Genomic DNA, 22,638 nt, shown 5'->3' with positions numbered 1-22,638 from the left:
AAAAAAAAAAAAAAAAGAAATGGACTAATACAGAGCCCTAATAAAAACGCTGAGCCCCAAGGCCTGCATGAGGCTCTCTGGCTGTCAGTGCTCCCTGCATGTTGTCGCACGTTGATACTGGGAGTGTGACACGTCCAGACTCCATGGAGAGAGAACATGGAGGCTTTGCATGTGCGTCTCTTTTCTTGGCTGATTTGAGTCTGTATTTCTCTGTAACCATGAGTATAACAGATTTCAGTAAGTCTTTCTAGTGAGTTATTGAAACTGAGGCTGGGTGGTCTTAGGAACCCCCCAAACTTGCAGTTGGTGTCAGTAGCAGCATCGCAGTTTAGCTAATTCCGAGTGTGTCGAGAGAAGAGACAGAACCTAGGACGAGACACTCAGGATTAGCATTTTCCAGATCCTTGGCCGTTTGTGGGTTTCCCAGTCCTGGACAAGAATCTTGGCCTGGGGGCTGGTGTGCCCCTTCCAGGCTGCTTCTGTAAAGAGTGCAGGCGTGTGTTCAGCAGTGCAGCCTGAAGCTATACTAGGTGCAGTGCTTTTACTGGACATTGTTACTGACGATCTGGTGAATCATCTTAGAAAGACTTTCAGCATCCGTGCGTCTCATCTGCAGGTGGGACCCAAAACACAAGCGAGTGTGTCGGGCTCTGTGTTCACCCAGGATGCCCCCAGGCCCCTTCCTCTTCCTGGTGTTTCCCAGTATTGAATTCCCTGCACTGGCACTGGAGGGCAGAGATGAGAACTCTGGTAAATGCCTTCCTGGGCTGTTTGTTGGCATTTCATAACGAAACGTCTTCTCTCTGGGAGGCACACCTCACCCCACACACAGCCCCCATTGGCGAAGCTCTGTTGCAGTTTGTTAGAGAGCAGGCCTGTCTGCCCTCCTTGCTTGAAGTGGGTGGGGTGAAGGAAGCAGCCCTCTAGGGTGAGGAAGCTGCACGGTCTCCGTGGTCCTTGTGCTGAGCGTTCACCTCAAGACCGCGATTTCTTTTTTTTTTTTTTTTTCCCTTTTTGTCTTTTTTCGTGACCGGTAACGGGATCGCAANCTCCTCGAGAGCAGGGCTTTGGTAGGTGTTGGTGAACACTGCATCCCTGTGCCCAGCCCTGTGTGTGTCCTCAAATATCTGTTGAATGAGTGGAGGACAGGGTGTCCTCAGCTCTGTCACGTTGACAGGGCACAGCTGCAGTGCTCAGTCCCAGGATGGGGTGTGAGGTCACCTGTGGTGCATGCTGCAGACTCCTGCACAGCCCATGCCCTGCACTGTCCTCGGGGTCCGGGTGGTGGCCTTGTCTCCAACTTGGAAGCCGCAGAAACCATGTGTGTTACCTGCTGGATCGGGTACTTGCATCTGGGGCAACTGAAGAAATGGTTTTCGTATAGATGGAGAGGGGGAAGCAAGTTGAAGGTGGAGGTTGAGCTTTTAAGATGTGAGCTCACGTAGACTTTTGTTCTCCTTAGGAAGGAGAAGTATGTGAGCTTCAGAAATCACAGGGGAGCGCAGGAGCCTCTCCTAGCTGCACTCCGAGTCTCTCCTCCTCCTGGTTGGAGCCTTTCCGTCTTCCTTGCCTCTTTCCTTCCTGCCATCTCCTCCCTCCATGACCTGTGTGAATAGCCATGGCATCACTAATGAAAACGCACCATGTTTTCTAGGATTCCTGGCCGGCTCAATGACAGGAGGACTCCTTTGGGTGAACTCAACTGGATCTTCACGGCAATCACAGACACCATCGCATGGAATGTGCTCCCCCGGGGTGAGGCTGCCTGGCCAGGTGCTGGGCGAGGGGAGGTGCTGCTTGAGAGCACGGGTGGAACGCCGACCCTTGGATATGAGGGGCATCAGATAGGATCAGGAAACTGATGGGGCTGGGGGAGGGGCATGAGAAGGAGAAGGCAAGACCCTAAAGAGGCTTCTGCAAGGTGGAATGAGCTGCCGTGTGTCAGGCACTTAGAACAGGCGTGCGTGTAAGCCCATAGTGGCAGCATTTGCTCTGACCACATCAAAGTCTTTTCCAGGCAGGTTTGGGGCATATCTTTCTTCATTCATGGGCACTGTCATATTTGTTAAGACCAGAATTACTACTGTAAGACTTGTTTGTATTTCTTTTTATTAGTTGGTTGGTTTTTGGTGTTTGTGTATATATGTGTGTTTGTATTCATGTGTGTGTGTATTCATGTGTGTTCGTATTCATCAATGTGTGTATTCATGTATGTGTGTATTGCCAATGGGAAATGTGCATATTAGTCCCAACTTGTTAGTAATAACTTTTGATGGAAGTAAATTAGTGGATTTGGCTCTCAATGCTGGACACAAGTCACTGAAGCCTTCTTTTCATCTTTATCTGCCCTCAGATCTCTTCCAAAAGCTCTTCAGACAGGACCTGTTGGTGGCTAGTCTGTTTCGAAATTTCTTATTGGCAGAAAGGATCATGAGGTCTTATAACTGCACTCCAGTCAGCAGCCCCCGACTTCCCCCAACATACATGCACGCCATGTGGTAAGTGTCTCAGGTTAGACAGTGCCGGACTTATGGTTAAACTCTCTAAATAGTGTGCTTTCCCCCATTTCTACAGTAGTATAGGTTCAATGAAACTATATGAAGCAGAGTAGAAAGGCTTGACACAAAGCTGGGAGACCCCGAGCGGTATTAATACGTAAAGCTAAACAAAATGGCCCCAAAGGCCTCTAAATGGGACAGCTGGGTCTTCTTCAGAAGCAGGGGAGCCTTGGAGGGCCGTCCAGGACTGGGCAGGGACCAGCGGCCTCCAGAGCCCTTGTAGTTCTATACCTCAGGAGGGTGGCACTTTGTGAAGGGTCTCTAACCCTGTAGAGACTAGTACTGAGGAAAGAAACTGCCAACTGAGTTTCTGAAGTGCACCCAAGATTGCTCCAGAAACTTGAACCTGTCGGGTTCACGACCAATTAATTTGTTTACTTATCTCACACACACACACACAAATAGGCAAACACAAATCATACACACACAAATATGCACACACAAATATGCACACACAAATACACACAAATATGCACATACACAGATCATCATACACACACACACACGAGTGTCATCTGTTATGACTATTATAATTTTCTCCCATTGCTGCACTACTGGAACTTATACTACTAATAATAGCAGTAACACTGTTAATAAAGTAATTTGGTTTTTAGTCTAGACATTATGTATCAGGACATTTGGCCTTTTCCAGTTTTGTTGCTCTCCTAATACAAAGAGTTTGGACAAATTCTAAAATGGAATAATAGTAAAGAAAAATAGTGAGTCTGAGTTCTGTCCATCAGTGGGAGATATTGTAATACAAATATTTAGGAAGAGCAGTTCATTTATGTTTAGCCTTATAAACCATTGTGTGCTGTGTGTTCATGGTCAGGTTTATTTGTGCTAGTGATTTTTTTCCTTTTTTTAAATATGTATGTACCACTTACTTCCCCAAACTCTGGAAACCCAGAGAATTAAGGAGTTCGTAAACTTACTACCCATCATCCACTCAAGAAAAATTAGAAACTAAATATTCTTATTTATATGAGGTAAATCAAAATGCTTTGTATCCAGAATAGCACTTGTGCTGTAAATAGAAAAAGTTAAAACATGCATAATACATCTTCTTTTTAAGAGTAAAGAGGATAATAAATGGAGAATCCAAGAAGCTGAAGTAGACTTCCATAGAAGAACCAACTATGCAACAGTTTAAACAATGTGTAAATAAAATGTCAGACCACACAAATTCAATTTCCTTAACTCCATGAATAATGAAACTGTAAGAGGGAACATTAAAATAAACATTTTTGGAATAAAAAATAAACATTTTTGGAAGAGTAGATCCTCAAAACAGCCTTATTCTCTTCAGAAAAGTAATGTCTTAAATCCTATTTCTTCTGAGATGGGTTTTTATAAAAAGGAAGGGAAAAAAGAAACAGCACTGAAGGGGACAGTGCCCAGGTGGTCACAGCTCAAAAACTAGGTCAGTGCCAGGGACCAGGCACAAGGGGCCACAGACACGGGGAAGGGCACCAGGCTGTCCTCTCCTCCCTTCCACCGATCACCCTGCGAGTGAGTCCATGGGAGCATTTTCCCTTTCAGTGGATGTTTTCTGTCCATATAAAAACGCCTGCTATGTGACGTGCACAGATGTATAGAGCTAAAAAGAAAAAGAAAAGTTGGATTGCATTAGAGTAGATAGTAAAAGACCAGAGCTAGAGCAAAGTCAACAGTGAGGACAGGTGAGCGGCACAAGAACAGGAACACCGGGGAAGGAAGCATGCGGCCAGACTGTCGCACAACAGCGTCCCGCCTCTTGTCGTCAGTCTAGAGATGTTTTTCTAGTATTGGCCTCTTAGGATATTAAATGCTGTGTTACGTAAGATCCAAGCCTAGGCCTCACAGAGGCGGCTCACGGTCCTCCCTCTGTCCTACAAGCCTTGCTCCCCACAAAGCTCCTAAAGCAAGTCCTCATCAGTGTTTATTTGCTGTGCTGGAGAAACACGAGATAGCATAGCCATCAAAAGAGGCCCAGAAAAACCTGGAAAAGCATCACATGAGTATTTGAGGTACCTGGAATTGCTTTTGAACAGTCGTGAATGCGGATACTTGGGTTTTTCTCCTTTCCTGGAGTTCCTCCTGGGCCAATGTGCACCTGGAAGACTTAAGTATAATTCAGTGATTCAGCCTTCCTCATCCACCATCCTGCAGTGCAGTCTGTGGCTTCACGCCTCCTTGTTCTCTTTTAGGCACATTCTGGTTATTGCAGGTTGGGTTCTGTGGGAAGCACACTCTGAGACGGAGGTTAGCATTACAGTGCTGCTGGGGTGGGGCCAGTCCTGGGGTGTGCTGTGGAAGGGAAGGAGAGCAGGCAGGGTTAGGCAGAGAGGGAAGTTGTGGAGAGCCAGCCCAGTGAGTTCTGGTGATGGGCTGAGAGGGGAGCTGGCTGGCCTGTCACCCTCATCAGTGGGTCGTAGCTACAGGCCAGCTGAGAAGGGGACCTGATGGCCAAGTGCTATCTGCCTGGGGAAGGGGGAAGTCCCAGCCCCCAGCACACTGGTCAGGTTCTTACCGTAAGAGGAATTCTCACCTGCCTCACGCTGAGGCCCCCAGACTCTTGTTACGGTGGGGTCTTTCGTTGGCTGGGAAGCACAGAACAGAGCTCTTCTGCAGGTGCCCAGCTCTCTGGCTCTCATCCAACCCGTTTCCAAGAAACACATTTCCTTTCCTCATCCCAAAAAGTGACTCTTTCCAGGTGATTTTGCAGAGCTGGTCTCAGGCCATGCTGCTGGTGGCGTCCACAGCTCTGGGCTAGACAAAGGCCACCAGCAGCACCCCGGCCACTGGCACAGGCGAAGCCCCAGGACTGCCAGGGGTGGGAGGGAACTTGCAGAACATCCTGTTAATGTAGAGTCTCAGCAGTGCCCAACCGCCATAGTGCCTAAGCTGGGGTGGAGAGGTGCCCATCCTCCCTCCGTGTAGCCGTCCCCCAGCAGGGAGTGCGGGTCGGGACAGGGAGACGTGCCCTCGGCCCCCTCCTACTGCTCCGGATCGTTTGCTGCCTCGATCGTTTCCTCATAACTGAGTTTGACAAACGTTTCAGATGAGAGAAACGTCCTGCTGCAGCAGGGGAAGGGAGGGGAGGGCCACACTGCCCGCGAGACGTGCGGGCCACCACCACACTGTTGTCGTCACGGTGCTGGGCACACCTGCGGCTATGCCCGTGTAGAGATGGGAGCCGCCTGCCTGGGTGCCTACCATGGGGGCTGGTTTTGGGGTTTACCCTCACGTGGCCAAAGCAGCATTGTGCGCTTTGAGGGTCTTTTCTTTTTTAAATCCACACCATAAGCACGTGTCTTGTGTACTGTTTTGCGATTGAAGTGGATATGAGGAAGCCCTTCAGTCAGCCACCCCACCTCGCAGGAAGGAAGTTTCAATGCATATAACTCATGGCACACCTGGACTTCGGAAAAAAGCAGCAAATGTGCTAGAATGAAGAAGATTTGTGCTGAAAGAAAAAATCTAACAAAGTGCATACATACTGTCAGCTCTTTTTCTGATGGACATACCACTGTTTAGTAACAGTAATTCCCTCCAAGCATCATGAAGTGGAAAATAATTATTTTTCAGACTACAAAATTTCATTTGTGCTGAAAGAAAAAATCTAACAAAGTGCATACATACTGTCAGCTCTTTTTCTGATGGTCATACCACTGTTTAGTAACAGTAATTCCCTCCAAGCATCATGAAGTGGAAAATAGAAATTTTGTAGTCTGAAAAATAATTAAGGGGGCCGGCCCGGTGGCGCACTGGATAGTGCGCCGCTTGGGAAGCGCGGCGGCACTCCTGCCCGAGGGTTCGGATCCCACATACGGACCGGTTCCCGCTCACTGGCTGAGCGAGGTGCGGGAGCAGCGCCGAGGGTTGCGATCCCGTTGCCGGTCCCAGTCTGGTACAGGCGCGACACTGAGGGTTGCGATCCGTTGCCGGTCACAAAAAAAGACAAAAAAGGAAAAAATAATAATAATAATAATAATTAAGGAGGGTCTAATTAGTTGCCCGTTGCTGTGTAACAATATTACCATAAACTTGGGGAACGCACACAGCCACATTGTTGTTGTCGCAGTTTCTGTAGGGCAGGAGTCCGGACACGGCCTAGCTGGGTCCTCTGGGCAGGGTCCCCAGCATGGCCTTCTGCTTCCTCAAGGGACAGGGAGACTCATATCACATCACATATAATCACATCTGTCTAATCATGGGCACTGTCACCTTGGCCGTAGTCTGCTGGTGAAACATCACAGGTCCCGCCCACACCCCAGGGGAGGGGACCACACCAGGAGGCAGGTGTCCTGGGGCCACTGTTAAGAGTCTCTGCACCATCAGCAGCATCTCACCAGGGTGTACAGTCCTTAACTATGCCAAAGGCCAACCACCAGAATGGCCACTGGCCAAGCAGTAGCGTGGAAGGCAAGGGCGAGAAGAGAGCTGCCGAGCATGGGAAGGCGGCCTGCGCTGCGTGTGCCGAGGCAGACAGGTCACCATAAATGATCGAAGGGTGGTGACAGAGAAACAGTAATTCCAGTGACTCACGAATTAAGTGCCTACTGTGCATCAGGCACATTCTAAGGCTTTACATGTATTAAGTTGTTTGCCCCTTGTCACAGTGTTGTGTTGAAGGCATTATTATTATTATTATTTTATGCCCATTTTACAGATGAGAAATTGAGGCACAGAGAGGGGGTGAGGAGCCCGCATGGCAGGGCCAGGCCATGACTTGGCAGCCTTGCACCAAACTGTCCCCTGCCAACTTGGTGGGATACACGTTCACAGTCTTCTAGACTAGGCTGAACTTTAGACACACCCCTGGAACATGAGCACACCCTGGCTGAAATGACATTTAACCAGGGAACAGAAGAGCTAGATGACCTGTCAGCTCTGGTTACAAGTGGCCGTGGTGCTGGTGGATCTCCAGCACTGTTGTCTCTGCATCGGAGCGAGTCTGCTCAGACTCCAGGTGAGCAGGAAGTGGTGTTGCCACCTGGCTGGGTGGGGGTGGGGTGGAGTCTCCAGGAAGGATGTTGTGCATCACACCAGAGTTTCTTTGGCTGTCTGTGCGCCTTGCACACGTTTTGCAGTCAGCCAAGCCCCACTTGCAGGGACAGAGCCCTCCAGCTGGATGCTGGAAGTGTCCAGGGAGCTAGCAGCCCCTGTTCTGGAATAGGTTTTTTCTCTGGGTTTCCTGCCCATTAATGCCACATCTCAGAACCACTTGTCTCCAGGCCTCTGCCCTTTGTTGTGACCTTGCCCACCTTAACGCTCCTGATCCCTGCCTACTGCCTTGACCAGGACATGGCCAGCCTGATGTCTGCAGCTCCATGTCCCGTTCCTGCCCACCACCTGCCCTGTGCCCCATCCCACCCCACCCCATGCCCTGAGGCTGTCTGTGACCTGGCTCAGGATGTGATTAAGCAGGTGGCTAAGGAAAAATCAAGGAATATCACCAATGAGACATTCCAAAAGACTTTGGCAAATAAAGCCATTTGTTAGAATATTAGTTATAAAGGGAACAATTGGGAATAACCCTAGTACCTAACAGGATAGAAATATAAGTTGAGATGAATACTTGAAAGAATGTAAACAATCTTGGGCCAGTCCGGTGGCGCACTGGAGAGTGCACCTCCTGGGAGTGCGGCGGCGCTCCCGCCGAGGGTTCGGATCCCATGTGGAGACCGGTTCCCGCTCACTGGTTGAGCGCGGTGCGGGTGCAACACCGAGGGTTGCGATCCCGTTGCCGGTCAGTAAAAAAGACAAAAAGGAAAAAAAAAAAGAATGTAAACAATCTTAAAATTGTGTTCATTATCATATACAATATATGTTAAATGACAAACAGAACACCAGATTGTATCAGCATGATAATACCTATATTAAAATTTATATTATACATAGAAAAAGAGGCTGAATGGAATTATAACATTGTTAATGCTCCTTACACCTTGAATGACAGCATCGGAGGAACACTTATCTGTTTTAAAAATTAGTAGTCATTACTTTTTTAATTAGAATTCTACTTATAGATTTTCTAAGCCTTTGAAACACAAAAACCTATTTTTAAAAATTGAATCATTATGGTTAAGACATTATTTGTCATTAAACACAAAGCTGGAGACAGAAGAAGTAACTGGGTACTTCACATGAAAAAAATGTAACAGGTGGAATTCCCTGAGGTTCTACCCATGAGGAAGCAGGATTAAAAGAAAAAGGGAAAAAAAGAATTCCCTAAGGTTTAGTCCCTGGACTTGATCTGATCTGATATTTTTAAATGCTGTGTAAAAAGCTTATAAAATCCCGAGATGGAAAATAATCCACATACGTTGGAGTTAGTCCTGTACTTAATGCTGTATGGAAAATGGGATTATTATTGAAAAGCCCTGTCGTAGGGGCAGTTTAATATAAGGAGTAGTTACAAGCCTGCTGTGCACAAGGCACAGGGCTAGGCAGACCTCGTAAGGAACATAAAAAGCCACGTTAGAGAAGCATAAAATAATGCCAGAATATGTGCTGGGAGGTTCTGAGGACACAGCTCCAGCCTTCATGGAGCGTGGACTCTAGCTGAGAAATGCTCTTAAAGCAAAGTTATCCAACCTGCTCGCAGTTGGGGTGTCTGATCTGTCCCACATGATCACAGGAAGCTGGCAGCTGGGCCACTGTGCCCTAAGCAGAACCATGGGCTCCTGTTACCACCTTGCTGGGCATGGTCAGAAATCCCCAGGCCAGATCCCAGCCGAAGCTTCTGGTCAGGCTCCTGGAGCCATTTCCGGGCCAGCTCTCACTGTGCTGCCTGGGAACTCTCGAAAGTCCATGTCCCTGCCTCACAGAACCCAGCTCTGATCCTAAGAACCCTGCAAATCCTATCCTCTGCAATAACACCATGCAGTTAGATGTTGTAAAATAACAACCGTGGTATTGAAGGGAGAACTTTGAGCAAACAAACTTTATTCAGATGGCAAATTGTAGGTGCACTATGTGACCACGTCGAGCTTGCGCCAAGCTGAGCAATGAGCATGTGGTCTGTGGCCCTCCTTTCCCCTTCTCCTCAGCCTGTACCACCTCCACTGAGCCGTGTCAGTGCCTTTACTCATAGATGCTCCTAGTCCCAGGCTGAGGAGCTCACCCTCAGAGAGAGAGAGAGAGAGTGTGTGTGTGTGTGTGTGTGTGTGTCCGTCCCTTCCCCCCCCCCGCCTCCCGCCCCCAGCACTGTCTGAGCAGCAGAGTGCTTGCGGTATGGAAACAGATGGCTCACTGGCCATAGCCCTCAGGGGACTGGAACCTGGATTCAGGGTCATTCTCCAGTGTCATTGGTAGTGGGAGGGAGACAGTGCCAGGGAGAGCATCCCATGACTAGAGTCTGGGACAGCTCCCCAGGTGAGGGAGGTGGGGTCCTAGCAGGGCCTCCAGGGGGGAGGGGGAGGTAGAGGGTGGCTGGAGCAGAGGCAGCCTGAGGATCAGGCTGTGCCAAGCTTGGGAGGGCCAGCCCCCCTAGAGTGAAGCCCGTGGGGTCCTTCAGCAGGGACTGGGTGTGTGGCATGGTGAGGCAGCCGCCCATGTGGGGAGCGAGTTGGGGCTCAGAGGGAAGTGATGAGCCCGGGCAGTGGCAGTGTGGAGTGGTGTGAGGGGCTGGGTTTCAGAGGGATTTCCTCTTAAAATGGACAGGATTTGGTGACTATATCCAGGGTACGAAAGAGGCTGGAATTTAGGGCCTCTCCAAGGTTTCTTCTCAGAAAGCTGAGTGGATGGTGTTGCTAATAACCAGAGCAGAAGACAGGCACCTGGCAAGTGGGGCAGGCCAGGCGGAGGGGCAGGGGGAGCTCTGTTTTGAACTTGTCAGGGGCAGCGTTCCATTGATCTTCCAGGTATCATCCAGCAAGCGCGTGGAAGGCTGCCTCTAGAGTTTAAGAGAGACTGAAGAGGAGGATTTGGGGGAATTGGCATTTAGATAAAGTTGTGAGTGGCTACCATTTACTGAGCACCTACTGGGTGCCAGGCTCTCTTCCAGGTGTCTAGCACACGTTATCTTACCCTCACCACACCCAGCCCTGAATGGGCATTGTTTGCATTGTTCTGCACTCAGGGAAACAAGATGAGAAAGGAGATGTAATTTGTCCAAAGCTACACAGCTCCGTCCTGGCCAAGAGGAGATCCAGCACCAGCTGTGCTTCTCCAAAGCTCATGCTTTCTCCGTGTCACTGTGTACAACGTGCTCGGTGGCTGTGCACAGCAGGCCCTCAGTGCCCCTGACGCACTCAGTGGCTGTGCAGTGGGGCCTTGGTGCCGCCAACCCCTAAACACACTCAGTGGCTGTACGCAGTGAGGAAGGAAAGTCCCCGTGGCTGTGGCCTGGCCAAGTCTCAGGACAGCTGCCTAGGCTCTCTTTTTCATGAGCCCATCCTTTTTCGCCTGTGCGTGTCTGAAGGTCCTCTCCAACTTGAGATCTTTTTTTTTCCGAGGACTGATATTATGTCTTCTTGTCTTTATATGCTGGGAAGTGCTGAATAAGTAAGCTTAAAGACTTTTTTTTTAGAGAGATTAGTGATGATGTGATTTCAGGGAGGAGCATCACGTGCATTTAGCACATGTTGTCTCTGGGGACGGTTTTTCACTCACGACGGTGCCAACACGAATCTGTAGCTGAAAAGTAAACAGTAGTCAGTCCCATTAAATGCGGAAAATTATACCATGAACCAACTTTGATCAGGAATGAAATGTCAAAATCAGACTTTAAGTTAAGTTTTGAGAAGAAACATATGCAAAGGAGAAGAAAGACTGAAAATGTGGGTTAGGAGCCAGGACCGCGGGCCTCTCTGCCGGCTTCTCAGTGTGTCCTCCTGGTTTCCTGGAGTCAGGCAGCCCCATGGGCCTGTGCTTCTGGAGGATGAACCTAACCTGCTGGTGGGCCCGGCCACACTGGCCTCTGATCAGCGCCCCAGCCCCTCCGTAGTCTTCCCAGTCCCTCTTCCCTCACTGCCACCAAAATGCATGTAGAAAAATGGGGGTTTCTCAGTCTGTATAGGTTCGTTAAGTATACAGAAAACTCAATGGAATTAGTATAGTGATTACAGTTGTTAAAATACTGTTCCTGAGCTGTCCGTCCAGAGTCTCTTAGTACTGGTCTCCTCAAGTGGATTGGCTTCTGTGTCCAGCATCACTTCCTCGCTGGGCCGCCTTGGGCAGGCCACTCGCACTCAGTGACTCTCGTGTGCACATCTGAAAAGACCTAGAATGTCCCTTGCCTTACCTGCCACAACAGTTTGGTAGTGAGGTGAGACCTCAGAAGCAGCTTTCTTCAGGGACGTTAGAGGCCTTCCGTTACAGGGAATGTCATTATAAAGAAGCTCTTCGCTTCCCAGAGGAGAGTCTACAGTGACAAAGCATTGATCCAGTGCATGTTTTCCAATCTGCCAAAAGGATAAGGTGTTTGCAGGCAGGTGGACTGTGCAGCACGTCCACTTCCCTCCCCACCCCCCGGCTGCGGCTTCACACTTGCATTTCTCAGAGACAGGCAGCTTCACCCCTTTAGCTCCCATTTGCTGAGATGGTTTTTAAACAGACGTTACCCTAAGAAAATCCCCCTAAAATAGACATTTGGCTGTCTGTAGGGTTCATTATTATAGAATTTTACCTGCAGTCTGTCCTAGGAATGTTCACATTCAAGTCTAATTCTAACTTTTTTTTTTTTTTTCCCTTTTTGTCTTTTTTCGTGACCGGTAACGGGATCGCAACCCTCGGTGTCGCGCCCGTACCGCGACTGGCAACGGGATCGTAACCCTCGGTGTCGCGCCCGCACCGCGCTCAACCAGTGAGCGGACCAGTCTCTATATGGGATCCGAACCCTCAGCGGGAGCGCCGCCGCGCTCTCAAGCGCCGCACTCTACCGAGTGCGCCACCGGGCCGGCTCCTAATTCTAACTTTTAAACACTCTCAACATAATCCTTAACACGAATGAGTTTAGCAGTGTGGACACAAGAAAGCATTCTAGAAGACTGGAGCGCCCCAGGCCTTCTCAAATGTGAGCAGCCAGCGAGGCGCAGTTCAGTTCGCTGCAGCAGAGCGGGGGGGAAGAATGCTGTTTGGCTCCACCGTTATCCTGCCCGCCTGGCCCTGGAGGCTGCTGTATAAAATTTGTTGACAAGTGTCTCCCACAAGGGACAGCAGGCCTTCCCTGTGTGTCATTGTGCTCAGACCAAAATCCAGCAGGAAGCCAGTCGCTTCAACCATGCTGCTATGTCATAGGGGTAGGGAGGAGAAAACCACTGAGACATGGCAATAGTCCTTATTTCTTTATAACATTACTCAGAATGTTTTTATGATAAGTCAGAGACGAGAAGGCACCTTGATAAAACACTTGAGCCATGCAGAGCACACAACTGACACCCCCTTTGAAAGACACTGACTGGTTAGTGTGAAAAGGCTCTATTGAATGACTTTCCTTCCTCTTCTGAGGTAGTTAGTTGTGTTGGTTGAAATACAGGTTAGACAGTAACCCAAAATCCAGTGGGAGTTTCTCTTTCCTGTTTCATCTGAGGTTATGAGGGTTCCATGTGTCAGGGGTCCAGGCTGCCCCATCCTGAAGGCTCGTCGTCCCTGCTGTGGCTCCCCTTGGCCCTTGGGCCACAATCCAGCAGGTGGGAAGTCTGGGAGGAATCTGTGAGTACAGCTGGGCCCTTTGGGGCCATCTGGCAGCTGGCATCACTGTCTCCATCCTTTGGCTGGGAACGTGGCCTCCATCCTGGTGGCATGTTCCAGCTCAAATTCCTGTTCCTTAAAGGGGGGAGGGGAGACAGGTGTAAAAGAACAAGAAGCAGTTTTCGTGCAGACAGGCAGAACACTGGCTCAGAAACAGAATCGTGCTCACCTCATCTTCAGATTATGCCACCTGCAGCCGAGGACTGAGCTGCCGTGAAGGTGAGCACGCCACTCTGCGCCCCGCTCGCCCCCGGCTCCTCGCCATTGCGGTTACTGGTGGGCCCTCCACAGGGCTCTCTGCCACTCCAGTGATGAAGCTGTCAAGTGCGCTCGGAGCTCTCTCCCCCTCCTTGTGAACAGCCCAGAGTGTGTACCTCCCCAGGGAGCACCCAGGAGAGGTAGTCGGGAAAGAGCATTTGGAATAAATAATGTAAAAATCTCATTATTATATTCCTTGGGTGGTGATGGAAAGGTTGAATTTTTAGCAGGGGGGTAGAAAGAGAACAAAGCCTAACGAAGGCTGAGGTTAAAACACAAAGTAATATACATTTATACTTTGCTTCGGGCAGGGTGGGCTTGTGATGAAGCGCTCAGAGCCCGTTGCTGTTTAATCTTTGATGGAAAGCCGTCAGGGAGTCTCTCTCCTTCGCTTCCAATTTCAGGGGTCTTGAAACCTTGCATTTCTCGTGGTAATGGCCTGTGCTTCCTGCTCCCGCGGGGGGCGCCGCGCTCCGTGATTGATCTGTGCAGATGGAGGTTGTGCCGTCCTGGAAGGCTTTCCACCAGCCCACCACTTGGGCGTTTGCCATCTTAGGCCTGTTTCCTGAAAACCCGAGCTCTTGCCTGATGGCATGTTCTCCAGGAGGGTGACTCATCGGAGCAGCCGACAGCTTAGAAAGTCCCGCTGCTCCAAGCTGCTGGGGAGGGGGCCACAATTCAGATTAGCTGGTCACAGCTAATCACAGCCTCCTCCCCCAAAATCTGCTCTCAAACACCCCCAGCCCTGCTCCTCTCTGGAGTGCAGTGCGGTTGCATCACCACCGGCTGGCTGTGGGAAGTGCTAATCCAGACACCTCCCCAGCTCCCTCCTGGCTGCTGAGGACCCCTTTCCCACTTCTCCTCAGCTGAGAATCCCAAATTAAGACCAAGTTCGTTTTGATTTTATCCCAGAAAATGCAACCAGTTTCACCCAGCTGATAAAATGCTCATCAGAGAGCACTGCCGTCCTGCTGTTGAGAGCTTGCATGAAGTTTTAGAGTTTAATGGGAACTCAGAGGTCATCTAATCTGGCCCTTTCCTTTGGTAAAAAAATAAACAAAGGCCCAGAGAGGGCAGCTGGCTTGCCCAGCGCACTCCAGTGGTGTGAGCTCAGCCTCCACTCTTTCATCTGTGCCAGGATCTCGGAAAACTGCTGGGAAATTATTAATGGGTTATAATTCTTTCTTCCTCGTGATTTTGATGAGATGGAAGGCATTTCAGCTCTGAGCTGTGAGAGGGCATGTAAATATTTTTTACAAGAGGCACTGTTCCAGAGACGCCCAGCCCACGTCGTGACTGGGCTCAGAGCTGGTCTTTGTGACCAGCTGCCCGGACCCCCTCTTTGCCTGCTTCTCATCTTCACCTCCCCCAAACTTGTAGACACTTTCCTCTAACTCTGAAAACTGAAACTTTTTATTTGATTAAATTCAAGGAATCTTTATAGAGTTTAATTGCAATAATTGACTTTGCTTCTGTCTTAACAAAGAGTAAATATCTCCCTCAACGCTGCTGAATACTGTTTGCCTGCAGCCGGGGATTTATTGAGCATATGGGAGCTGTTTGCTGCCCGTACTTTGAGGCACTTTTGATTATCTCCTGATTGCCTCTTAATTATATTGGCAGGGGAGGGACATGCTTGTATAAAGGGACCAGTCTGGGGAAATAGATCTCGTATCCTTTGAAATGAAAAAAGAGTCCTTTAGTCTCTTTGTTGATCTTAAATTTTTGCCTTTTTTCTGGATTCTAAATGTTTTTATTCTTGTTTGGGTCCTTAATTAACACATCAAGAAAGTGTGCCCTTTGCACACAGCACTCAATTTCATTGGTCTAAATGAAAATAACATGGAGTCCTTCAGTCTCTCCGGAAATTAACCAGGGAAAAGTGATCGCTGTACTAGAAGCAAAATCCATTGTAGTGATCATCACTTCGTTTCCTTAAGGAGCATGCTTCTAAGAGAAGGGGGAGTGAGGGTGAAGAGTTGTTCTATCAGTGGAAGTTGGCACTTTTTGATCCATGGCCACACAGACAGTGAGGTGACTGTTTGCTTCCAGTGTAGACTTAATGTTGGCCGTTGAGCAGGAGAACAGCAGCTCTCTCCAGTGACCCTAGCCCATAGGCGAGGCAGTGGGAGGTGTGACCGTCTACACCAGGGAGTAGCAGAGGGGAAGCGAGGGAATCCTAGAGATTCAGGAGACTCCAAATTGGCATCTTTCGATATTTAACTTTTAGAATTCCAGCCTCTAGGGCTGGAGAGCCTCTCAACTCACCTCCCTACTCTGGCCCGGCTGCGCTGCTGTCTCACCCCCAGCACCAGGTGGTCCCGAAATGTACCTCAGACCCAAGCAGAGCTCGCCAGGCTCTGGGCTGCTCCCTCAGGTCACCTGCTCAGCTCCACTTTGCTCAGCCCATTCGGGCCACGCTGCCTCCTGCTGCCTCCGACACACCAGGCAGGCTCCTGCCGCTCTTCCCTCGGTATCCACGTGGCTAGCTCCACCTTAACGTATGAAGATCTGTTTATCAAATCTCAGGTATGTGCCGGAGAATGGGAGAGACAGCAAGCAGCAGGAGGGGATGGCCCCTGGTAGATCCCCTCCACAGAGATCCAGAGGCCAACGCCGGAAGATGGGAAAGACCCGCGGGGCTTTGGTGGAGTTGTTCGTGAAGGAGCCATCCTCCTCCTGCTTCTTCATCCTCCATGCAGCTCCTTCCAGACTGCTGGTCACCATGCACAGACTAGCCTTGTGAATTGGGCAGAGCAGGTGTCATTGCTGTTGCCTGTCATCGGAACACCAGGTCTTTAGAGGCTGGCAGTAGGGAAGAGGGGGAGGGAGGCCATAGCAGGAGATGAGGTGGGGCCTTACACGTTTGCAGCCAGCAGCAACTTATGCTTTGCAGGCAGTGCTGGGTGCCAAGCACCTGATGGGATAAATGTTTAGCTCTGCAAGTCCCCAACGGGGAGAGGGAGCTAGTGGAGGAGGTGCAGGACCACCTTGTCTTCCATGGGGTTCCCTGGCTAGGCTGCAGAGGGCCACCTCAACTCGGCCTCTGTGGCAGGGGCTGCAAGCCCCCACCAGGTGTGTCAAGCTGTCTCCCACCATCAGTTGGTTTTCTAGTGGTGCAGCATAGGGGGTGCAGCCTCTGGCCTGGCCGCTTCCCCAGAGGAAGCGGAGGAGCAGAGGACTGGCTGGGGCAAGGTCACAGGGGCTGGAGTCGTCCCTGGCACTCTCCCCTGGCTCAGCTTCCCTGCCTCCATTTGTTTTCTGGGAGGAAGGAAATGAACAACCAGCCGCAGATTTGGCATCCCAGTAAAGAGGAGGGTCCCTGGCCTCGGGTCAGTCACTGGGTCTGAGATCACAAGGACCCCTCCCCCTTCTCCGAGGGGAAGGCATCCTGCAAACCCACGCAGTGATAGACACACACTGGAGAGTAATTCAGCTTTGTGGTGTGTAGGGAGAGCCCCAGGGCAATCTAAACACATGTAGGCTGTCCACAGGGCTGGGCTGGAGGCTACAGATGTCCCAGGTCCAGGGTGAGCTGGGTCGGGTCTGGCGGGACGCAGTGGCAAGGTCCTGGGGTCTGACCTTGGTGTGAGTCCTTGCTCCCCAACTTCCTGCATGACCGAGGGCCAGACCCTTACCTCCTCGGAGCTTCAACGGGAAGATGGACACACAGCCCACAGGTGGTTGAGGATTAAACATGAGAAGAGTCCACAGTCACTGACTAGCACTAAACAAGTGCCCCTTCTCTCCATTCCGTCCCCTTGCACTTTAATTGCCTCCCTGCCAAACTTCTCAGCCTACCACTAACCCACTAAAGAGAGAGACTACAAAAATTCAAAGATAAAAATAAAAATTAAAAAAACCTTAAAAAACAACTGGGCCGGCCCGGTGGCGCACTGCTACAGTGCGCCGCTTGGGAAGTGCGGCAGCGCTCCCGCCGAGGGTTCGGATCCCACATACAGACCGGCTGCTCACTGGCTGAGCGAGGTGCGGGAGCAACACCGAGGGTTACGATCCCGTTGCCGGTCACGAAAAAAGACAAAAATAAATAAATAAATAAATAGAAAAACAAGAGAGACAGAGTAGCTGGTACCTAGTGAGCACTGACTGTGCGGCATCTCTGTGTAGCCTGGCAGTCTCTGGGCCGGTGTTGACCTCCGCTCCATAAGCCACGACACGGGAGCTCTTGCTGTGTCCTACCTGTCCTGTGAGTCCAAAAGAAGTTCAAATGTAAAAGTTTGTACAAAAATAAAATTATGTCATGAAATGATATCATAGGGAAAGGTAGAAATCTCCCTTTGAACCTAGACTTGCCTGGCTTTAATCCCAAGACCTCCCTGCTCTGTGCTCAGCTGTGCAGAGGCCGCATGTAGGAGACACACTTACTGGAAACATGTAAGGGCCACTTGCTGCTCAGGGACTCCTTGCCCCCATTTCCCCAGAGTTACGTAAGAGTGTGTTTATGAGGCTGCACACATCACTCTGCAATGGGCTTTTATGGCTGAGCCACAGAATTCTTCAGAAACTGCACCCAGGGCCAGCCTATGGCTCACTCGGGAGAGTGTGGTGCTGATAACACCAAGGCCACGGATTCGGATCCTATATAGGGATGGCCGGTTACCTCACTTGGGAGAGAGTGGTGCTGACAACACCAAGTCAAGGGTTAAGATCCCCTTACCGGTCAAAAAAAAAAAAAAAAAAACCAGAGGCTGGCTTGAGACTGGCACCGGGCGTGGGTGGGGGTCTGGTGGTGGGGTCTCAGGGCTGTGTTCTCTGGGACAGAGACACTGCCCCTGCTCGTGTGTTGAGCTGGGCCCAAAGCCGTAAGAAACTGGCGAAGGTGGCCAAGTCCACTTATCCCAGAGACTGTCGCCTTCCACCTTAAACAAGCATAGTCTCCTCGAGGGCCGGGTCACATCCCGAGTGATTTGTGGGGGCCACCAGCACACCCCTGGCCTCCTGGGGCCCAGGTCCAGTCCACTCCAGTGAGGGCGTGCTGGGGCCTCACAGTGCTGCTGACAGTCCTAAGTTTGCGGTGGCCATGGATTGTGTGGGTGCTACCCAGCCTCCTCAGATCAGGCCTCCTTTCCCCTGCCAGTGACGCTACAGGGACCACGGTTGCTCGAGGAACAGATGGGCTGCATGTCACATACCTTCAAGTAGGGGTCAGAAACCACACTGGAAACAGGGAGACTTCCTTTATTTTTCCCAAGCCTTTTTCTCATTTTAAAGAGAAAAAATATAACAAACCAAACAGCTACTGTGGTGCCCATGCCCCATGTTCTCCCTACCCCTGTCGGGTGTTTTCTGCAGCCTAAACCCGTTCTGAGTGTTTCTGGAGCAACCATCCACGTGCTCCCCCCTGTGCCCCATGAGCGCCCCGCAGCTGCAGGGCCATTCAGTAACGTTCCCCTCTACTCTCTTCCCAGGCAGGCCTGGGACCTCGCCGTGGACATCTGCCTTTCCCAGCTGCCGACCATCATAGAGGAGGGCACTGCATTCCGGGTGAGTCCCCAGGCACCTGGCCACCAATGCCCCTAGTCTGGGTGTGGCACCCAGGACCCTGGGGTGTCAGAGACTTTATCACCCCACCACCCCACCCCCAGAAAAAATGAAGTTAACCAGAGTTTAAAAGACTGGGTCAGGGCCGAGCCCATGGTGCACTCGGGAGAGTGCGGCGCTGGGAGTGCAGCAGCGCTCCCGCCACGGGTTCGGATCCTATATAGGGATGGCCAGTGCGAGCTCGGTGCGGCCGGTCTCAAAAAGGAAAAAAAAAAAAAAAAAAAGACTGGGTCAACCAGGGATTAGAGATTTTGAAATGACTGACGTTTTAAAATATCTTGTCTGAAAACATTGCCATTATAAATCTGCTTTTCTTAATGCTGACTTCCTCCTCCCTGAGAGTGGTGATCTGCGTTATGTATCCTCGCCTTTTAACCCCATGTGGAGCATGGATTTCCCCACAACCCATGACTGTTAGTGCTGTGGGACAGTGACCTGCATGGGAATCGCTGTGGGCGTGATGCCCAAGCTCTGCAGGTGTCCAGTCCCCAGGCCAGGCTGCTCAGGCGGTGGAGCTGAGTTGCTCCTGTGTGGCTTGGACCTCATCTGGTGCATGGCACCTGACAGTAAACGCACCTCCACCCCGGGGTCTTCGCAGCCGCTCATGAGAGCCCCTCTCGGTGTTTCATTTATCAAGCATTTGCCACATCTGAGACACCAAGTATGGGTATAGATGAGTAAGACCCAGCCCCTGTTCGAGAGACCCCCGAGAAAAGAGAAGAGCCTCCCACACCAAGACAGAGCACAAGTTAGAAGTTGGCAGAGGGCATGGCAGGCACAGCTGGCCCAGGGCTGGAGGGTGCGGGGCAGCCTGGCACAGGCACATAGGCAAAAAGCACTGCCGCGTGGGGGCAGCTCCAAGCCATCCACGGAGGCTGCAGTGACGTGAGAGAGGGTGAGGATCACCCGGGCCCTGACCTCGCCCACACGGTGCCTGGCTGTTTCACTGGGCTGAGCCTCAGTTTCCCCTGATTCAAGGGGGCATTGTGAGGACTAAACAAGTGAGTGTGGGTAAAGTGCTTAGGACAGAGTGCATGACCCTCGTGCGTTCTTGCCACTGGCCTCCCTGCCATGTGTCCCCAGCCCTCCACTCCCACCAGAGCGGCTTTCAAGGGCCTGGGCAGTCCTGGGAAGGACAGGCTGTTGCTGCAAACACGTTTGGAAAACCTCATAAAGAAAGCACTTTGGCTTTTTTGAACTCTGAGCATGCTTTCACTTTGTGCTCTTGAGAGATCCAAACTGTCTGCTTTTGTATAAAACAATACAGTTTTTATCTGTATGTGTGTTCCTTCTAAACTGAATACTTGTTTCAGTGCCAGGCATCTCTGCCAAGGATCTTACTGTATCACTTCTAACCTATCAGTATCCGTGTTCCATATTTGGGGGTAATTTCACCAAATTGGGGTGTCAGGGACAGGGAAAGGACAACGGATGTGGACTGCACACTAGCTTTTTAATTGTGTTTTCACTTTTCTGTTTTGTTTTTTGGAGGTGTAACATGCACATAGAAAACTGTAAATATCACGAATGTTCAGCTGGATGAATGTACACACATCAAGCGTGCTCACATAGCCAGCGCCCGCATCGGCAGCTGCAAGTTCGCGGCCCCGCGACCCCCTCCATGCTGCCTTCTAGCTACTGCTTGCCCCCCAAGTAGCCGCTTCCTCGGTTTTGTGCTTGGGTGAGTGGGGTCATGCAGGATGTAGTCCTTGTGTCTGACCGCTCTCACTCAACGCTGTCTTTGTTGTTTGTAGTTGTAGCTCGCTCTTATTGCACAGTAGAATACCATTGTCTGAATACTCCAAAACTTTTCTGTCTGTTCTTTGGCCAGTGGGCATCTGAAGTTTAGTTTGCAGCCCTCGCAAATCCTGTGCCAAGCCCAGCCACATTGGAGTCCAAGGCAAAAAGAAAAATCCATACTACTGGTCCTGTCTTTATTTGAAATGTTGACATTTTATCCATTATGAATTTTTGCATTAATTTTTTCTTTTTCAATATTGCTTATAAATATTATTTATCTTCATTACTGAGTTTTTTGGTGCCCTCCTCCACCCACCCACCCACTCCCACTCAGTTGTGTGCCTGAGGCCTGTGCCCCACTCTCCTGACTCCTGACCCAGCCCAGGTACCGCTCCTCCTTGCATGTGGCTTTGGTGAATGTGGGTGCCCGTTTCTGTCATGTGTATCCACTAGAGGAGAGGCTTCGGGGTCATGGGTTCGCATATGTTTGGTTCCAGTAGATGCTGCCACTCTCCAGAGTGACTGAGTCAGTTTATATCCCTACCTGCGGCGTAGGAGAGTTTTAGCTGCTGTTTATTTATTTGTCTATTACAGTTTGGTACAAAAATTATTTTCTTGAGATTTTATTGTGTATTTCCCTGATGGTTAATAGAGCATCGTTTCACATTTTTATTGGCCATTTGGATATCCCCTTTTGTAAATCATCTGCTCAGGTCTTCTGACCATTATTCTTTTGTACTATCTATTGTTTATTGATTTGTAGTGGTTCCATACATATTCTGAATACAAATCCTTGGTCACATGGTGTCACTATCCTTTTTCATGCTGTGGACTTCATTTTCACTTTTTAAATGTTTTTTCTTGATGAACAGAAGTTCCCTTATTTTAACAAAGTCCAGTTGATCAGTTCTTTTTTCTTTTGTGATTAGGGCTTTTGGTATCCTGTTTTAGGAAGTCTTCCCTGACTCCAGGAGCATCCCTGAGCAGATATTGTCCTCTTTTTCTTCTAAAGCACCCTTGTTTTCCCTTTCACGGTCAGACCTGCATTCTCTAGAATTCCCTCATACGTGTGGTGTGGGTGGGGCAGGGGCACGTTCTTCCCCGCGTGGTTCTCCAGCTCTCCCCTTGTTATCTGCATGGAGTCCGGTGGCAGCTATATGTGGGCTGTTCCCAGGCGCTCTCAGAACCGCTGGGGGCTTTGTCCTTCCATCAGTACCACACAGTCGACATCGTGAAAGCTTTATGAGACTTTTTAAAGCTGGTAGTCTAAATCTTCCAACTTTGTTCTTTTTCAAGATTATTGGGGCTACTTTTGGCCCTTTGCATTTTCATATGAATTTTACTCATTTGTTAATTTCTGCAAATAACCTGCCATGATTTTGATAGAGATCACAGTGACTCTGCGAATCCATTGAGTCTTCTTTTTTTTTTAAAAAAGATGACCGGTAAGGGGATCTTAACCCTCGACTTGGTGTTGTCAGCACCACGCTCACCCAGTGAGTGAACCGGCCATCCCTATATGGGATCCGAACCCGTGGCCTTGGTGTTATCAGCACCGCACTCTACCGAGTGAGCCACAGGCCGGCCCTCCATTGAGTCTTCTAATCCATCAACATGGTTGTAAATGGTACCTTTAAATGTAGTTTTCTATTTTCTCCTTATTCATGTACATATACATATAGTTTGTTTGCAAGTGATCTTGTATAGCAGCTTCACTAAATTTACTACTTTATTCTGGTGCTTGCCCATACTTTCCTGGCCTCATTTTAAAACCTCATTTCTAGATACACAAAAAGAAAGCCTAGTATATATGTCACTCTTCCAAAATCAACAGTTAGAA

The 22,638-nt window shown here is 49.9% G+C and overlaps 1 protein-coding gene across 1 annotated transcript in view; it reads left to right on the top strand.

The window, feature by feature from the left end:
* The window catches only part of LOC103596746 (regulatory-associated protein of mTOR-like), a 144,175-nt gene that overhangs the window by 108,535 nt on the left and 13,002 nt on the right, over nucleotides 1-22,638 (top strand). The window contains exons 4-6 of the mRNA XM_008580441.1: nucleotides 1,655-1,755; nucleotides 2,354-2,498; nucleotides 18,926-19,001. Of these exons, the coding sequence (XP_008578663.1) occupies nucleotides 1,655-1,755; nucleotides 2,354-2,498; nucleotides 18,926-19,001 (322 nt within the window). The remainder of the gene's footprint in view (nucleotides 1-1,654; nucleotides 1,756-2,353; nucleotides 2,499-18,925; nucleotides 19,002-22,638) is intronic.

The sequence above is a fragment of the Galeopterus variegatus genome, unplaced genomic scaffold, assembly GCF_000696425.1.
Source record: "Galeopterus variegatus unplaced genomic scaffold, G_variegatus-3.0.2 Scaffold2096, whole genome shotgun sequence".
Taxonomy (NCBI): domain Eukaryota; kingdom Metazoa; phylum Chordata; class Mammalia; order Dermoptera; family Cynocephalidae; genus Galeopterus; species Galeopterus variegatus.
The sequence above is the reverse complement of the archived record's forward strand: the minus strand, read 5'-3'. Positions and strand labels throughout refer to the sequence as shown.